The 16309-nt window shown below is 43.4% G+C and overlaps 1 protein-coding gene across 1 annotated transcript in view; it reads left to right on the top strand.

Annotated features, from left to right (window-relative positions):
• Window positions 1-16309, top strand: part of LOC143986684 (uncharacterized) — an 83125-nt gene that overhangs the window by 15915 nt on the left and 50901 nt on the right. Inside the window, exon 3 of the mRNA XM_077485090.1 lies at window positions 9418-11760. Within this exon, the coding sequence (XP_077341216.1) occupies window positions 9418-11760 (2343 nt within the window). The remainder of the gene's footprint in view (window positions 1-9417; window positions 11761-16309) is intronic.

Raw genomic sequence — 16309 nt, 5'->3', positions numbered from 1 at the left:
GTTGTAGACTGAGTGTAGAAGATCTTGATTGCAGGGATTTGGAAGATTTTGTAGAGCGTCTAGTAGATGCAGAGTGATAAACTCTGGATTCATAAAGTTGTGTTATTCTCACTTCTGCCTTTTTGTCTTTGTTTGCACCACTAAATTGTCTTTCAAGATTGAGCTCCTCAAATCCCTTTAATTCTTCCAATGATCATTGAGTATTGTACCACTTTAAGAGATCAGATTTTTAACACATAGGTGGTTATTTACGAAAGGCAAATCCACTTTGCACCGCAAGTGCACTTGGAAGTGCAGTCGCTCTAAATCTAAGGGGTAGATCTGAAATGAGTGGAAGCTCTGCTGATTTTATCATCCAATCATGTGCAAGCTAAAATGCTGTTTTTTTATTTTCCTTGCATGCCCCCCTCGGATCTACAGTGACTTTACTTCCAAGTGACTTTACTTCCAAGTGCGCTTGCAGTGCAGAGTGGATTTTCCTTTAGTAAATAACCCATAGTCTTTTGATAACTCTCATAAGCAACATTCAATTGCTTGATGGCGTCCTCTAGTTGTAATGGCTCATGAGATTGTTGGGAGAGAGCAGATATGCCTTTAACAGTATTGGACCATAAGTCATTGATATTAAACAGTAGTTCTTTGTCAGCTTTAAGATTCTCTTGCACTTTCCAGGTTGGTTTTGTTAAGTGTTTTTCCCTTTTTGGTTTGATTCAGGAACTAATTCCTCATATGGAAGGAGTACTAAACCTGGCTGTGCATCCCCCAGATTGGATATGGTCTTGCTGTAACATATTGTTAACAAGGAGAGGGTTTATAGCAAAGTTTTTTTTTTTTTTATTTATTTTTTTTTTTTTTTCCAGCAGCAGAGAAATGTATCAATTTGCTGTGTCTGAGCTCCGGTTTCCTAGGCTGCAGTTGGAGAAAGGTTTGTTCTGACTTGAGATTGTAGGACACACTCCCCCCCCCCCCCCCCAAACCCCACAATCCCAGGTACTATAACTAAAATAAAACAACAAGACCATCTTTTTATTTGGCAAAACTTGGCTGCGGCACCTTTATTGGTTTTCAACAGTGTCTTTATAATCACCTTTTTATTAAACCATAAATTCAACCAAACATAATTCTATCTGCTCAGTTTTTAGAACTCAAACAGTAGCACAATTTTAAATATAAATAACAGTCCCCACAAGCCGGCCTTGAGCATCAAGGACGGCCCACCCCAACCGCCGTGGCCACAGCCCCCTCTATACTATATTGCAGGCCTAAATTGAATATATCTAATCCCACCTCTGATAAGTGCACTCCATCAGGTCTATACAGTCCTGGATAGCCACCTTCTAAGTCCACATGGCGATAAGAATATCCACCAAGCTGCGGCATGAATTTCTCCCTGCGCCCTATTAACTCTTTTCCGCATCTTTTCCATGACCCTCCTCTGATCAGAGGAGAGCCAAGAAAGACGAGGGACTATCTTGGAGAAAACTAAAATTGTACCCGGGAAAATAGTACTAAAAGGAAGGCGGTCCCGCTTGATCATAAAAAGCAAGTCTAAAGTTCTAAGGTTCCCCAATTCGTTCCCGCCTAAATGAATGACCAATATAGAGGGCGAGGGCCATATTTGACATAACCTATTTAAATGAAAATAGAGTTGATGCCACTGCAGTCCTCTAATGCCCCTCCAAAGTAACTGAACAGATTCTGGTTGTAGAGACAGATTTGTTGAATAACTGCGTTGAGCCGCTCTTTTTTTGCGCCCAGTATATAAACGAATGTCCCAATATCCACACCGTGTGTTGTGTACCTAGAAATCAAACAAAAAGTTTAGGTCGCACATATAGCCGAAAACATTGGGACTTCCACCTCCCCATTTCTTTAATGTCAGCATCCGGGAACCCTAACCGAGCCACTTCAGAGGCTGCACCTATCCTAAATGAGTGTGATGAAAACTTGAAGCCACTCAAACCCAAACATTCTAGGCATCTTTTGAGTACTGCATCAAATTGATATTTTGTTAGAGGTCTCAAATTTGCATGAATAAGGAAATGCCCCATTCCAGGTGGCCTAATCGCCAAGAATTGTTTAACGGCTGCTACTGGGCGCATGAATATATCCCCGTATTCCTGCAGGTGAACCCACCTGCCCCTGCCACATTGATCCGTCTTGGAATATTGCAACCAAATGTGTACTCCACAGCTGTCCACTACCACCCGTTCATACCTAATGCCGGAAACGCCCAGCCTATTTGCAGGCACCAATTCGGAAATGCGGAATGCTCCAAAAAAGGCAAGTGTAAATGCTGTCTTGAAAAGTATAGCCTCATAGGCCGAGAAACGGATGACTTCAGTCATCCTACAAAGGCCACCAAGGATGTCAAGGGAGATTGGTCTTCTGGCGTCCGCCACGAAAGTTGACCACCTGTATCCCTTTAGTGCCTGTTTTAAAGAAAAGTAGGAAGAACAATGTTGCAAACCCCTCAACTTAAAGAAAAAAGAAATACCGGCCAACGCTTTCGTTATATGACTATACGAGTAGCTTTGCTGCATTAAACAGGCCAAGAAGGCTAAAAGCCTGTCTTCAGATGGTTTGTTAAAAGAAAAACCTTGTGCACTGGCAAAGGACAGCCAAATTCTCCAAGCCGCTGAGTAGTCGGCCCACATCTTGGGCGCTAAAGACCTTTGAATGGCTTCAGATACTTACTTCCTTCATATCACTTCCCACAGATAATCTGGGCATGGAATGCCATCTCTGTCCGCTTCTGGGAGCAACAGCCGAAAAGGGTCCATCTGAAAGCGAGACAGAGAATCGGCTATGTTATTCAAAATCCCCGGGGTATACTTAGCCTTCAGCTAAATATTGAATTTAAGGCATCTAAAGACCTGCCGCAGAACTTTGATCACTAATTCATAACTAGATGACAAACAGTTCACTGCATACAGTACACCTTTTTTAACTATCTCTACCAGTATACGTCTATTAGAAAAATTTGAAGCCCACAAATCCCAGAGCCACCAGGATTGGGAATAATTCTAACAGAACCACATTCTTAGTAGCTCCCCGCTGCACCCATGAATCAGGCCAGCTTGCACAGCACCAATAATTATGCCAGATGGCACCGAATCCTTTCGAGCCAGCTGCGTCTGTGAACAGTCGGAAATCCTGGGGCAAAAATAAACTCAGACTGAAAGACCAGCCATTGTAACAATCCAGGAACCTAAACCACACCAATAAATCCTCCTTAATAGGGACAGTCATGCGAATGTGAGCCATAGGGGATTCCAGACGTGAAATGGCCAGGTAAAGAGGACGTGAAAAAATTCTGCCCACTGGCATAATTCTGCAGGCAAAAGCCAATATACTCAGGAGAGATTGCATGTTCTTCAACCTAATTTTCTTCCTTTGCAGTACTTTTACAATCAACCCCTTCAATTTGCTAGGTTTCGCCTCGGGCAAACGAAACTCCATCCTGCATGTATCAATTTCAATGCCTAAAAATTCCAATACTGTGCCAGGCAAGCATTTTTTCTCCTCTGCCAGTGGAACACCGAATTCCAAAGCAATGGCTTGAAACATCACCAACAAATCAGAGCAACGCGTAGAATCCGACTGTCCTACAAACAAAAAATCATCCAAATAGTGTATTACACTATCCGAACCAGATCTCACACCCAATGAAGGAATGTGGAAAAAGCCTCAAAATAGGCGCATGACAGTGAACACCCCATAGGGAGACACTTGTCAAAAAAATATTGCTTCTCAAAGAAAAAACCTAGGGAATTGAAAGCCTCCGGGGAAATAGGCAGGAGACGAAAAGCCGATTTTATATCTGCCTTTGCCAACAAAACCCCAGTGCCGCACTTCCTAATTTTAGTGATTGCATCCTCAAATGTCGCATACGAAACAGAGCATAAATTCTCATCAATATCATCATTCAATGAATCTCCTTTCGGGAATGACAAATGATGGATAATGCGGAAGGCATTAGGCTCACGCTTAGGAACTACTCCCAATGGGGAAATCCGAAAGTTAGGGAATGGCGGCTGCTCAAAAGGCCCTTCAATTCATCCTTCCGCAAGTTCCCTACACAACTTATCCCTAACTATCTGAGGGTACAAGTCTACTGACTTCAAATTCCCCACTAATATACAACCATCCCCCAAAAAAGAAGGTAAAGGAAAGCCCTTAGAAAAACCTTCAATGAGGAAAGGTGCCTTCTCCCTGTCTGGGTAGCTGTCCAGCCATGGGCGCATTTTTTCCAGCCTCACTGGAGTGCAGGCTTTTTGGAAAAATATCCCTCTGCGCAGGACCAAGACTGACATTCAAATTCTTTTTAAAACATTTAGCTGCTGGGTGCGCACCGGTGCAAATTGAACATTCATGCCTATATTTACAAGCCAAGTTCCAACGACACTGACTTTCATTGAAAGCAAAACAGCCTTTTCTAAAAGCCGGATTTGCAACGGTAAACGTGGATGGCCTGGATGACACCATCTTCTGAGGGAGTATTAAATTAAGCCACAAGCCCACATCCTTCATTCCCCATTTTAATGACGGGTGTATGGACAGTTTCCGACGAAAAGACTCGTCATAGTAAAACCAACCCAGGCCACCAAAGCTCCTATAAGCCTCTAATATATGGTCTAAGTGATGGGAAAAGGCCACCACACAGCTCCGGGTGCTTCTCTGCTAGTATGCCAGCATAAATACAGAAGGCCTGTAGCCAATTATTAAAAGACCTGGGGACCGGCCTATGCCCATCTTCCTCACCCTTCTCTTCCCCCCTCTTGTCTGATCATAAATTCCTTGTATGAGGGAAGGAGCGAAAGGATATCTATATATTCCCCTTTCCATATTTTATCTTTTTTTACTGATGCATTTAAATGACATCCTAATGGTGACATCTCACACAGCATAACCCCTTTCATGCATGTTTCAGGTACATTCAGTATATTAGCAGGTGCAGCTGTATGTAATGACTCTGGGCCTGTAATCTCATCCTGCAATCTCTTACTAACATTCCTATTGTGCACTGTTAAACTAGTAGGAGCAGGAGAGAGCACAGCAACAGAAGAGTTAACAGGCAATGATGCCACAGAAGAAGAGGGAGGTACAGACACCTGAAACAGAGATTGAACCAGAGAAGACAAAGATCCTACTAGCCCATTCAGAATATGCAATTGGTTTAACTCGCCTGCTGCTGGAGGCTATCCCACACATTGCTGACTTTCCACCTCCAGCAGCTCTGCTGGGTCTGGGGGTTGCAAGGAATACCCAACCTGGGACTGCTGAGGCACCTCAACTCGCCGAGTGCCTTGCTGTATCATTTCAGCTGCAGGTTGTCTTGAGAGGTGCTGTGCTGGCTTCCTTCCCCTTTGCTCTGCTGATAGCTGCTGCACCTGATTCCGCCGACCGCCTCTGTCCGCCGGTGACTGGGAGCCATGGCGGCCCCTTGACACACCGCCGCCGACAAAATCTTCTGACCGTTGGCGAGGCCCGCTCTCCTCTTCGGCTGCCTCCGCAGCCTGTCAAAAACGTTCAGGAGGAACACTTCTCCTCGTTCGTCCGCGTAGGGCTTGCTCTTGCTCTCTCCGTCCTCCGCCATTAAGACCAGCCTGCTCGCCGCCCACCGCTGAGACTCCACCTCCATCCTCCTCCAGCTGTTCCTCAAGAGCAGAGTCTAACTCTAGACAGCGGCAAGGCCATGCCTCCCCTCCTGCACTGCCCGACTTCTCCAGGAGCTGACGCAATAAGGATTCCATTGCAAGCATGGTAGGGAGAGCTCCAATCTTCTTGGTGGTCCACAGGCAAAGAGGAAAACCCCCTTACCTTTTAACCTTATATAACCTCAGAATAGCTTCCAGCAAATTCCCTTAAACCTGATTGGTTCTTCCCAAATCCCTTGCTTTCACCTTCTTAAAGGGGCCTCACCCAAATATTATACCTATTTCTGTCATGCTAGCTACGCTAATCTATAAGAGATGACAGGGGGGTTGGGGAGTCCACAATCTCAACAAAGTGGACCCATAATGTGTCCCCTTTTTTTTTCATTCTTATAAGATTATACAGACAAAAAAAACATGTGCTGATGCCTACAAAGGCAGTGTACAAGCTGTTTGCATGAACATTCACAGCAATAATATTGTCCTGTGGCTTATCAGTGCTATGCTGAGACTTGCTTGCAGAGACACACACAGCCTCGTGTAGTAATGGTTGCACTGTCTGATAGCTATTTCCAGTGCCCATATAACATCTCGCAGTGTATCCAGAGCTAGCAAGGATCAGATATTTTGATCTTGTTTGATGTATTGACTGATCTTTCTAACAATCTTTTGACTGTTCTGCCTCTCCAATCTAGGCATTGAAAGTGTGATCTCCGTAACTTAGTTAGCTGTATTGAGATGTCGATCACGCCTATCTCTTTTGGATAAACGGGCAGTGACTCGATCCAGACAACACCTTTTTTGATCTTGTGCAGTTTAATCCATAAACTGTGAGGAGCTTGCAACAATGAACAATGGATGGGTAACAAGATCATAATGTGATCCAGTCCAGACATGTCGAGATGCATTAGGGGGACAATGGACAAAGGGTAGCGCTAACTATACAGGATAAGCTGAGATGCAGCAAGGGGAGGAACCAGGGACAGAATAATGCATATAACATTTAACCACTTTCAGACCGGACCAATTTGCTGGTCAAAGACCAGACCACTTTTTGCGATTCGGCACTGCGTCGCTTTAACTGACAATTGCGCGGTCGTGCGACGTGGCTCCCAAACAAAGTTAACGTCCTTTTTTTCCCACAAATAGAGCTTTCTTTTGGTGGTATTTGATCACCCCTGCGGTTTTTATTTTTTGCGCTATAAACAAAAATAGAGCGATAATTTTGAAAAAAACGCATTATTTTTTACTTTTTGTAATAATAAATATCCCCCAAAAATATATAAAAAAACATTTTTTTCCCTCAGTTTAGGCCGATACGTATTCTTCTACATATTTTTGGTAAAAAAAATCGCAATAAGCGATTATTGATTGGTTTGCGCAAAAGTTATAGCGTTTACAAAATAGGGATAGTTTTATAGCATTTTTATTAATAATTTTTTATTATTTTTTTTTTTTACTAGTAATGGCGGCGATCTGCGATTTTTATTGTGACTGCGACATTGTGGGGGACCCATCGGACATTTTTGACACATTTTTGGGACCATTGTCATTTATACAGTAATCACTGCTATATAAATGCAGTGATTCCTGTGTAAATGACACTGGCAGTGAAAGGGTTAACCAGTGGGTGGCAGTGTAGGGGTTAAGTGTTCCTAGGGGTGTGTTACTAACTGTGGGGGGGTTGGGCTTTCATTTAGTGTACACTGATCTCTGCTCCAATCACATGGAGCAGAGATCAGCGTCACTAGTTGCTAGGCAGAATGGAAAAATGTTGTTTATACAGCATTTCCTCCATTCGGCCGCTCCGTGAGACGATCGCGGGGATGCCCGCGGCGATCGAGTCCGCGGGTCCCGCGACCGGACTCACGGGGGTCCCGACCAGCGCGGGAGCGCGCCGCCGGCGGCGCGCTCCCGATGGCACGGCGGCAACGAATATTGGACGTACATGTACGCCAATATGCCTGCCCGTGCCATTCTGTCGACGTACATCGTCGTGCGCTGGTCGGGAAGTGGTTAAAGACATATCACAAAGCATGTTAAACATGACAATCCTATAGTGCTTTCACTTCTGAGCTTATATTTCCTGGCTAGCAGGATTGTGGACAACGACATCCAGGTTTCTCGCATACACATGGCGAGGAGCTCCAAAGTTTATGGCTGATGTAGAGAAAACCCCTTTTTTTTTTTTTTTATTATTATTATTATTATAGTCTTGTTTCTGGAACCCAGAGACTTTGTAGAGCTATGGGTGGGAATAAGTCTCCATTTCTAGGTCCACAACCTGTCCGGTTAGCCAGACCTCAATATTGGTGTCAGCTGTCCGCAGGCCTTTATAAAACACCAAACCATTAACATACATCGTAGATTTCATTTTAATTTTTCCTCTGCTCTCCTCCTGTAACAATGAATGTAATACATAAAAAAAAAAATTAAATAAAATGTAAAATAAAAATAGAAAATACAATTCTAAAAAAATGTAAAAAAATTGAAGATTCAAGAAAATAAAAAATTAAGGACTCATTCAAATGTGGATCGCTTTTCAGAGAGCATTTGACAGGTGGTGAGAAGGCATATTTAACCCCGCACTAGTGCACCACAACTACATGCTTTGCACGTGGTTGAGAGGCACGTGCAGAGCAGTGCTTATTTACATGGAGGTAAAATTTCTTGCATGGCTGCGGAGCATAGCACCGTGGCCGTAGCCATTTTAGTGAAAAATATAATTTGATATTTTTGGGGGAAGGGGGGTAGGCTGTACGGGACCACGTGATTTCTAACTGCAGCCCTGAATGTTGTGGTCAAAATGGTCAAGCAGAGGGCAAAGACTAGTCACTGGTATTGCGGATTTCCCTTTTGCTGATCTTTTAAAAAGAGGAAAGCATGGGTGAGAGAGCAAGAGGGATTGAAAGAATAAATGTTTTGCGTGTCTGTGTTCTTGTTGTTGTGTTTTTTCTTTTGTTTGTTTTTTCTTTTTGTCCAACAAGACACCTTATTTAATAAAAAAATAAAAAAATGATTTATTATATGCACCAATGTACTGTATATAAATGGTCTGTTTTTAAAAGGAACTTTACCCCTCATATTTCTTTTTCCTCTCTTACCTCATTTGTTGGTGTTGCATACAATTCACAAAACTCCCTGCCCAGTTAATTCGGCATTGCCCTGCCATGATCCGCTGCGCTGCTGCCACCCCCAGGCTCTTCGCCAACATCTTTATTTTTGGAGGAGATCAGGGGTCAGCTGTCTTTTCCTAGTTCAGGCAGCCCAACCCTCTGATGAAACGCTGCACTCTTTTGGCCACTGTATGGAACCTGAAACATCCTAGTGCAGGGGTCTCATGAGGCATTGCAAGGCTGGCAGTTACAAACACGACTCCCACAGTCAGAGGCATGATGGGACTTGTAGTTTCACAACAGCTGGAGGGCCACCAGATTGAGATCCCTCCTGTCCTAGTGTATGTGATTTGTGAATTTCCCAAGAGGCTTCAGATTGGCAGCTGCAGGGTGGGCTGGACTAAAAATCAGGAAAAAGGTTTGCTATTTTTGATTGTGAAGGATGGGGGGAGTGCAATCATGCCTAGTGCATCTAGTGAGGGAAGGGCCACTTAAATACAGTATGAATTACTATTTTTTTAATTTTTTTTATATATATGTATATTATCATTTTTATTTTTTTGTTAGTAACTCACCGCCTATATTTTACAGTTTGGTCTCATTTATCTTCTATCCATACTTTTTTGTCTTTTTATTTTTGGCAGGGTTTGAACCAACTTCAGTGCATACATTTATGGCAGAAAGGAGCTGTCTTGTCCAGTTAAGTAAAGATTTTGGCACGTTTTCCCCTCCTGTGGTTTCCGGGAAAACGAATGTAAATTTGTGGTGTAACTGGACTATATTAGCTGCACCAGGAAAACACATTGTAATCTACATAGATGGATTTCAAACAAAAACAAACTGCGATGACAACCTTGCCCAAATAATTTTTGAAAGGATTTCATCATCTGTTGAAACCACCATTGTGTCTGCTTGTTGGAATAAACCTACACATGTGTTTGCTGCTCAGGCCCTGGCAGTCAATGTTGTACTACTATGGCAGACATTTTCACCTACTGATTCGCTCAAATATTTTCAAGGACGATACTATATCTTTGATGATCCTACTTCTGGTCTAAATGCTAATTTATGTAAATGTTCATTAAAACCATATAAGTCTGTGACTGTACCAGTTGCAACAACAGTACTTGGAATCCCACCAACAAATGTACGTCCAGTATATTCTTCTCTTCCTTCAATGCTGTCTACTAACAAGTTGCCTTATGTTGGCATTAAGGTTTCTGAAGCTTACCATGATGGAGACCATGAAGTTGCAATTGCTACTCCCCATCCACCTGTACATGTTGCTCACTATTTAACTGCAGCCACTTTTGCTATTCACCTGTCAAAGGATGTTCCAAGCACAGTAGTACAGGTTCCTTCCCCACCATCTAAGTTTGTACAGCCACAATCCTCATATTCTTCTGTCATGGATGAAGACACACCTATTGATATAGAGACCACAGAAGACCTAGAGCCAAGTTTTGTGGGGCAGTGGGAAACTACATCTCAACCAGACTGGATATTGGGAAAAACCCTTCCTATGTCAGAAACGCCAGTGCTGAGTACAGCACATATTGAGATCCCTATGGCACCCCATTTTAGCGGAGTTCATGATTCGGAGCTGCATGTTACTCACCATTTCAGCACAACCTATCTTACTGATCTTCCAATGACTGTGCATTATGATACTGCACATGATGTTGGGCTATATAAGGCTACTCCTATAAGTATACCCTATACTGCAAAGCTTCCAAAAACTCCACATTTTGGACTATCTCATACTGAGCCTGATAGGACAGAGCAATTCAGCGAAACCAATAATCAGGTTTCCACACCTTTTACTACTGCTCTTTTAGCTGAGCTCACTAAAATCCATAATTTCAGTGAACAGTTTATGATGACACCACCAATTAGTGCAGTCCACCAGACTGAGTTCCCTTGGGATTATGTTACAAGTATTGTCAAAAGACCTAAAATACCTAAGACCTCACAGGTCAATACAGACCAAATTATTGACGCTCCTAAAACAGTATTGGACTTGTTATATATAGAATCGCATCTAGAAAAACCTTCTCTACCTGCTGTTACTGCGACTGCTGAAACTATGAAACCTGTATTTACAGGTGATGGGCACACAATAGAAACCTCAAAAGCAGCTCCTCTTATTTCACCAGCACAGTTTACGTCCTTACCTGTTGGGAAATTTCCAACAAGTCAAGGGGGTATTTCTCACCCAAAGCCTCAAGCCTTGTTACCAACAACCAAGTCATTGAGTAAGGACTTTGGTAGCCAGACTGTCACTGAACCTGAAAAAAGTCAGGTATTTCAGCCTGTGTCATTTAGTACTGTACAGCCTGAAAATTATTTACAAAAAGCTAAGACTGTGAGTGCTTTGCTGGGATTTCATATAAATGTTCTTGGCAGCAGCTACTCAAGTCTACCAGCAGCTAAACCTACAGTTAGTGGCTCACCTCCACAGAGCAAAGTGCTGGTCTCAGGTCAAGAGGGAGTCCCTAAAGAAATGTCTACTTCCTCTCAACCAAGATTTGACGTTCAGCCCAAACTTTTTGGGAACTCTCGCCAACCTACAGAAACAGACAAAGAAGGCACTGTTAAAAGGAAAAACCTTTCAACAGACACAGAAAATAAAACGTTACCAACTGAGAAATACAAATCTACAGAAATATTTACGAAGGCCATAGGATGGATTAGTCATTGGTTGGTAAATCGTAGCGGACACGATTCAGGTCATGAAAATAAAATGGCCGCACAACCTGTAACGAGCACAGCCATGCCATATAAATCTTCCTCTGCTCAGCTATTGATAAGCTTTCCCTTACCTCTACCACGTTCACCATCCGGCAAGTCGCACTCATCTCTAGATGGAGATGTTTTAAAAAAGATCGAAATGACCACTGCTGGCCATAGTAAAAGTACTGCAAGTCATGCAAATTTTAATCTTGATCTGAACCAAGAAAGTGAAGATCCAAGGAATCATATCTTTGGTAAGTAGTCCATAATTTTTTGGTGTTTCATTGCAACAATATACGTTTTTGACCTAGAGTTGGAAGTGACTGTTTTCTTCCAGATTTGGTTGAGAGAAAAAATGCTTTCAGTGCTATTTAAATAAATTTCAGTGTGGGTTTTTTTTTTACTTCATATCCTATTTCCTTTCCTTCTCTTATTTGACACCAAGCCAGGAGCCTGAAGGCAATCTGACCGAGCATATTGAAACTTATTGAGAGCCCCTACCCCCTGTTGAAAAACCAACTACTCCAGATTTCCCACACTCTAAAAAATAAAAAAATAAAAAAAAAGTCCTACCTACCCTCTTAATGTTCCAGTGCTGTCCTAAACTTCTGCGGCCCAGCACAGACTTGTCTTCTTCAGACTGGAACAACACTGTCATTCTGCCTATTTTCTGTAAACTAGACTTTTCATTTGTACATCCTCATTGAGGCTGGGCTGCCATGGTGAGCGTCACTCCCATTCCATTTTGTGAGTGGCGTGTAGGGCCGGACTTACCATTGGGCTTGACTGGGCTCAAGCCCATGGACTCCATCCAATAGGGGGCCCCCGACTGTGTTTACATTTTAAACACTAGGTGTCCGCGCTATAGCCGAAAGACTGCTGCACCGCGGACTCCAATTGCCGGGAGGACGTTCCTGGACATCCTCCGGTTTACTGCCGCGCGCATCGGGGAAGTTCTGTGTTGGCCGTGTCCCTTGGACACAGCCAATCACAGATCGTGCTAAATGGCCAATCACAGCGGGCATTTAGCACTCGATTGCAGGGCCCAATGGGAGATGATCTCATATGTAAACATATGAGATCATCTCTCATCGCCAGCTCTCCCTCCTCACACAGAAACAGCATTTGAGGAGGGAGAACAAACAGCTGCAGCATTAAGGTAAAAAAAAAAAGGGGGGGGGAGGGAATAAAGTGCTCTCAGTGCCACCTGTCGTCAGTGCCATCTGTCCCCAGTGCCGCATATTAGTGCCATCTGTCATCAGTGCAACGTCAGTGTCGTGTCTCATCGGTGAAATCTCTCATCGGTGCCACGTCAGTGTCGTGTGTCAATGTCCTGGTGCTCCAGGGCCTTCAAAAGTGTAATAGGTAGTCAACAGGTTAGATGTGTAATTTATGCCCCAAGAATGCCTGATGGCCCTCCCTGCATGTTGGGCAAGCAAGTTGGTTAAGTGGCTAGGCTGTGAAAAAGTCCCACACGTATGGTATTGTAATACTCAGGAGGAGTAGCAGAATGTATTTTGGGGTGTCATTTGTGGTATACACATGCCATGTGAGAGAAAAAACCTAGTACAATGACAATTTTGTGAAAACAAAATTAAAAAAAAAATAAAAAAAAATCTTCATTTTCAGATTAACATTTTTAATAGACTTCAGCAATTAACATAAATTATGTAATTTTGTTTAGTTGTTTGTTCAGAATCGTGATCTCTATTTTTATTCTCAGTTTATCCTGAATTGTGTCGCTCTAATACATAGCTTGTGTATATATCATTTTGTTCCATTTTAAAGTAATGTATAGAAGGTAGGGCCCAAAAGTGACTCAAGCCCAGGGGCCTCCACCACCCCAAGTCCTGCCCTGGTGGCATGCTATTCAGTCCTGGAAGAATGGCTGACTGCTGCTGTGACCAGAAGATGAACAGGGAGTCCTGGTGATGCAATACCAGGTATGAAGGAATTGTAGGTATATGGATTAAAAAAAAATTACAAGGAGAGCATAGGGGGTGTTGGCTAACTAGATTGGCTTTCCTTTTTAACTGTTGATGTCCACTTTCCTATTATTGGCGGAAGTGGCAAGGTCCACTTTTGGATAATTCAATTCTGCAAAACCCCAATGTCAGGATAACATGACTTTCTGGAACATCTAGATGCACAAATATGAACTGCATACAGTATGTTTTGAAAATAACTTTTACACTTTAACCACTTGCTTACTGGGCACTTAAACACCCTTCCTGCCCAGACCAATTTTCAGCTTTCGGTGCTCTCACACTTTGAATGACAATTACTCAGTCATGCAACACTGTACCCAAATGAATTTTGTGTCCTTTTTTTCCCACAAATAGAGCTTTCTTTTGGTGGTATTTGATCACCTCTGGGGTTTTTATTTTTTGCGCTATAAATGAAAAAAGACCGAAAATTTTGAAAAAAAACGCATATTTCTTTGTTTCTGTGACAGAATTATGCAAATTATTAATTTTTCTTCATAAATTTTGGCCACAATTTATACTGCTACATATCTTTGGTAAAAATAACCCAAATTAGTGGATATTATTTGGTCTTTGTGAAAGTTAGAGAGTCTACAAGCTGTGGTGCGAATCGCACAAAATTGATCACATCTGATGTACTGGTGGCCTATCTCGCTTCTTGTGACCCAAACAAGTCAGGAAAGTACAAATACCCCCCAAATGACCCCTTTTTGGAAAGTAGACATTCCAAGGTATTTAGTAAGAGGCATGGTGAGCTTTTTGATGTTGTCATTTTTTTCCCACAATTCTTTGCAAAATGAAGATTTTTCATTTTCTTTATTTTTCTCCACAAAATTGTCATTGTAATAGGTTATTTCTCTCACGTGGCATGTGTATACCACAAATGACACCCCCCAAAAAATTCTGCTACTCCTCCTGAGTATTACAATACCACATGTGTGGGACTTTTTCGCAGCCTGGCCACATAGAGAGGCCCAACATGCAGGGAGCGCCATCACGTGTTCTAGGAGCATAAATTACACATCTAACTTGTTGACTACTTATTACACTTTTGAAATACCAGGACAATGACACGTGACACTGATGACAGATGGCACTGATACGTGGCAATGATGACACTTATACGTGGCACTGATGACACGTGGCACTGATGACAGATGACACTAATATGTGGCACTGATGACACGTGGCACTAATACGTGGCACTGATGACACGTGGCACTAATACGTGGCACTGATGACACGTGGCACTAATATGTGGCACTGATGACACGTGGCACTAATACGTGGCACTGATGACATGTGGCACTAATACGTGGCACTAATACGTGCCACCGGTGACAGATGGCACTAATATGTGGCACCAATGACACGTGACACTGATGACAGATGGCACTGATAAGTGGCATTGATGACACGTGACACTGACAACAGATGGCACGTGACACTGACAGGTGGCACTGATGACAAATGGCACTGATACGTGGCACTGATGACAGATGGCACTAATACGTGGCACTGATGACAGATGGCACTATGTGGCACTAATAACACGTGGCACTGATGACAGATGCCACTTATACGTGGCACTGATGACAGATGGCACTGGGGACAAATGGCACTGACAACAGGTGGCACTGGGGACAGATAGCACTGCGGGCAGGTGGCACTGGGGTGGGGTGGATTGCACTGGGATGGATGGCACTGGGGCGGATGGCACTGGGGCGGATGGCACTGGGGCAGGATGGCACTGGGGCAGGATGGCACTGGGGCGGATGGCACTGGGGCAGGATGGCACTGGGGCAGGATGGCACTGGGGCAGGATGGCACTGGGGGGGGGGGCATGGCACTGGGGGGGGGTGGCACTGGGGGAGGATGGCTCTGGGGGAGGATGGCACTTTTTATTAAACTTTTTTTTTACTTTTTTTTTTTTTTTTTCTTTTTTACACTGACGGCTGCTGCAGCCGTTCTTCTCTCCCCTCTCACACGCTGTCTGTGTGAGGAGGGAGAGCGGCGCTGAGAGATGATCTCATATGTTTACATATGAGATCATCTCCCATTGGACACGCCGATCACGCTGTAAACGGCCGCTGTGATTGGCCGTTTACAGCGATCTGTGTTTGCCTGTCCCCGGGGGACACGGCAAACACAGAACTTCCGCGATGCGCGCCCGCGGCGGCGCGCATTGCGGAAGTAAACACCAGGCCGTCCAGGGACGGCCAGGCGTAGGAAGCCGCCCGCCCTAAGGCCGGCATTCGGCTATAGGGCGGGCAGGAAGCGGTTAATATGTCAATTTAGGATATCCTTTAAAGAAGATGATCTCCTGGGGCCTGACAACAGCGGGCACATCCAGTTTCTTCCCAGATACCTGCTCTGTGAAGTTAATTAAGGAGTTTGTCTTATTGTCAAATATTCTCAGTCAATCTCTGAGAGGCGGATATCATGACAGAGGGAACCCCAGCTTTATCTCCAACCACTTATTCTTTTGCATAATGTCAATATCTGAAGACCATTGCTCTCTACCTTTTTGAAAAAAATGTAATCAGATTTTCATGGATTAGACTAATCATTCTGAACCGGGGTTTATCAGGACCCTAGGACTCCTTGAGTTATAGCTGATTGACCTCCCATATGATGGTGCTTGTTTAGTATCCAGTCCACTTGGCATAGCTAACAGCATGATACGGTGGCAGAATGCCAGGGCCTAGTTGCAAATGTAACCTTTGTGACTCTGGTAACTTTTTTTTTTTTAGATTTTTGTTACGTTTTTACCATTTTATTTTTTTTTTTTTTTATTTTTTTTTTTTTAGCCCCACTG

Source organism: Lithobates pipiens, unplaced genomic scaffold, assembly GCF_037356315.1.
Source record: "Lithobates pipiens isolate NorthernLeopardFrog02 unplaced genomic scaffold, aLitPip1_a1.2 Scaffold_18, whole genome shotgun sequence".
NCBI lineage: Eukaryota > Metazoa > Chordata > Amphibia > Anura > Ranidae > Lithobates > Lithobates pipiens.
This window is presented reverse-complemented; position numbering and strand designations above follow the sequence as displayed.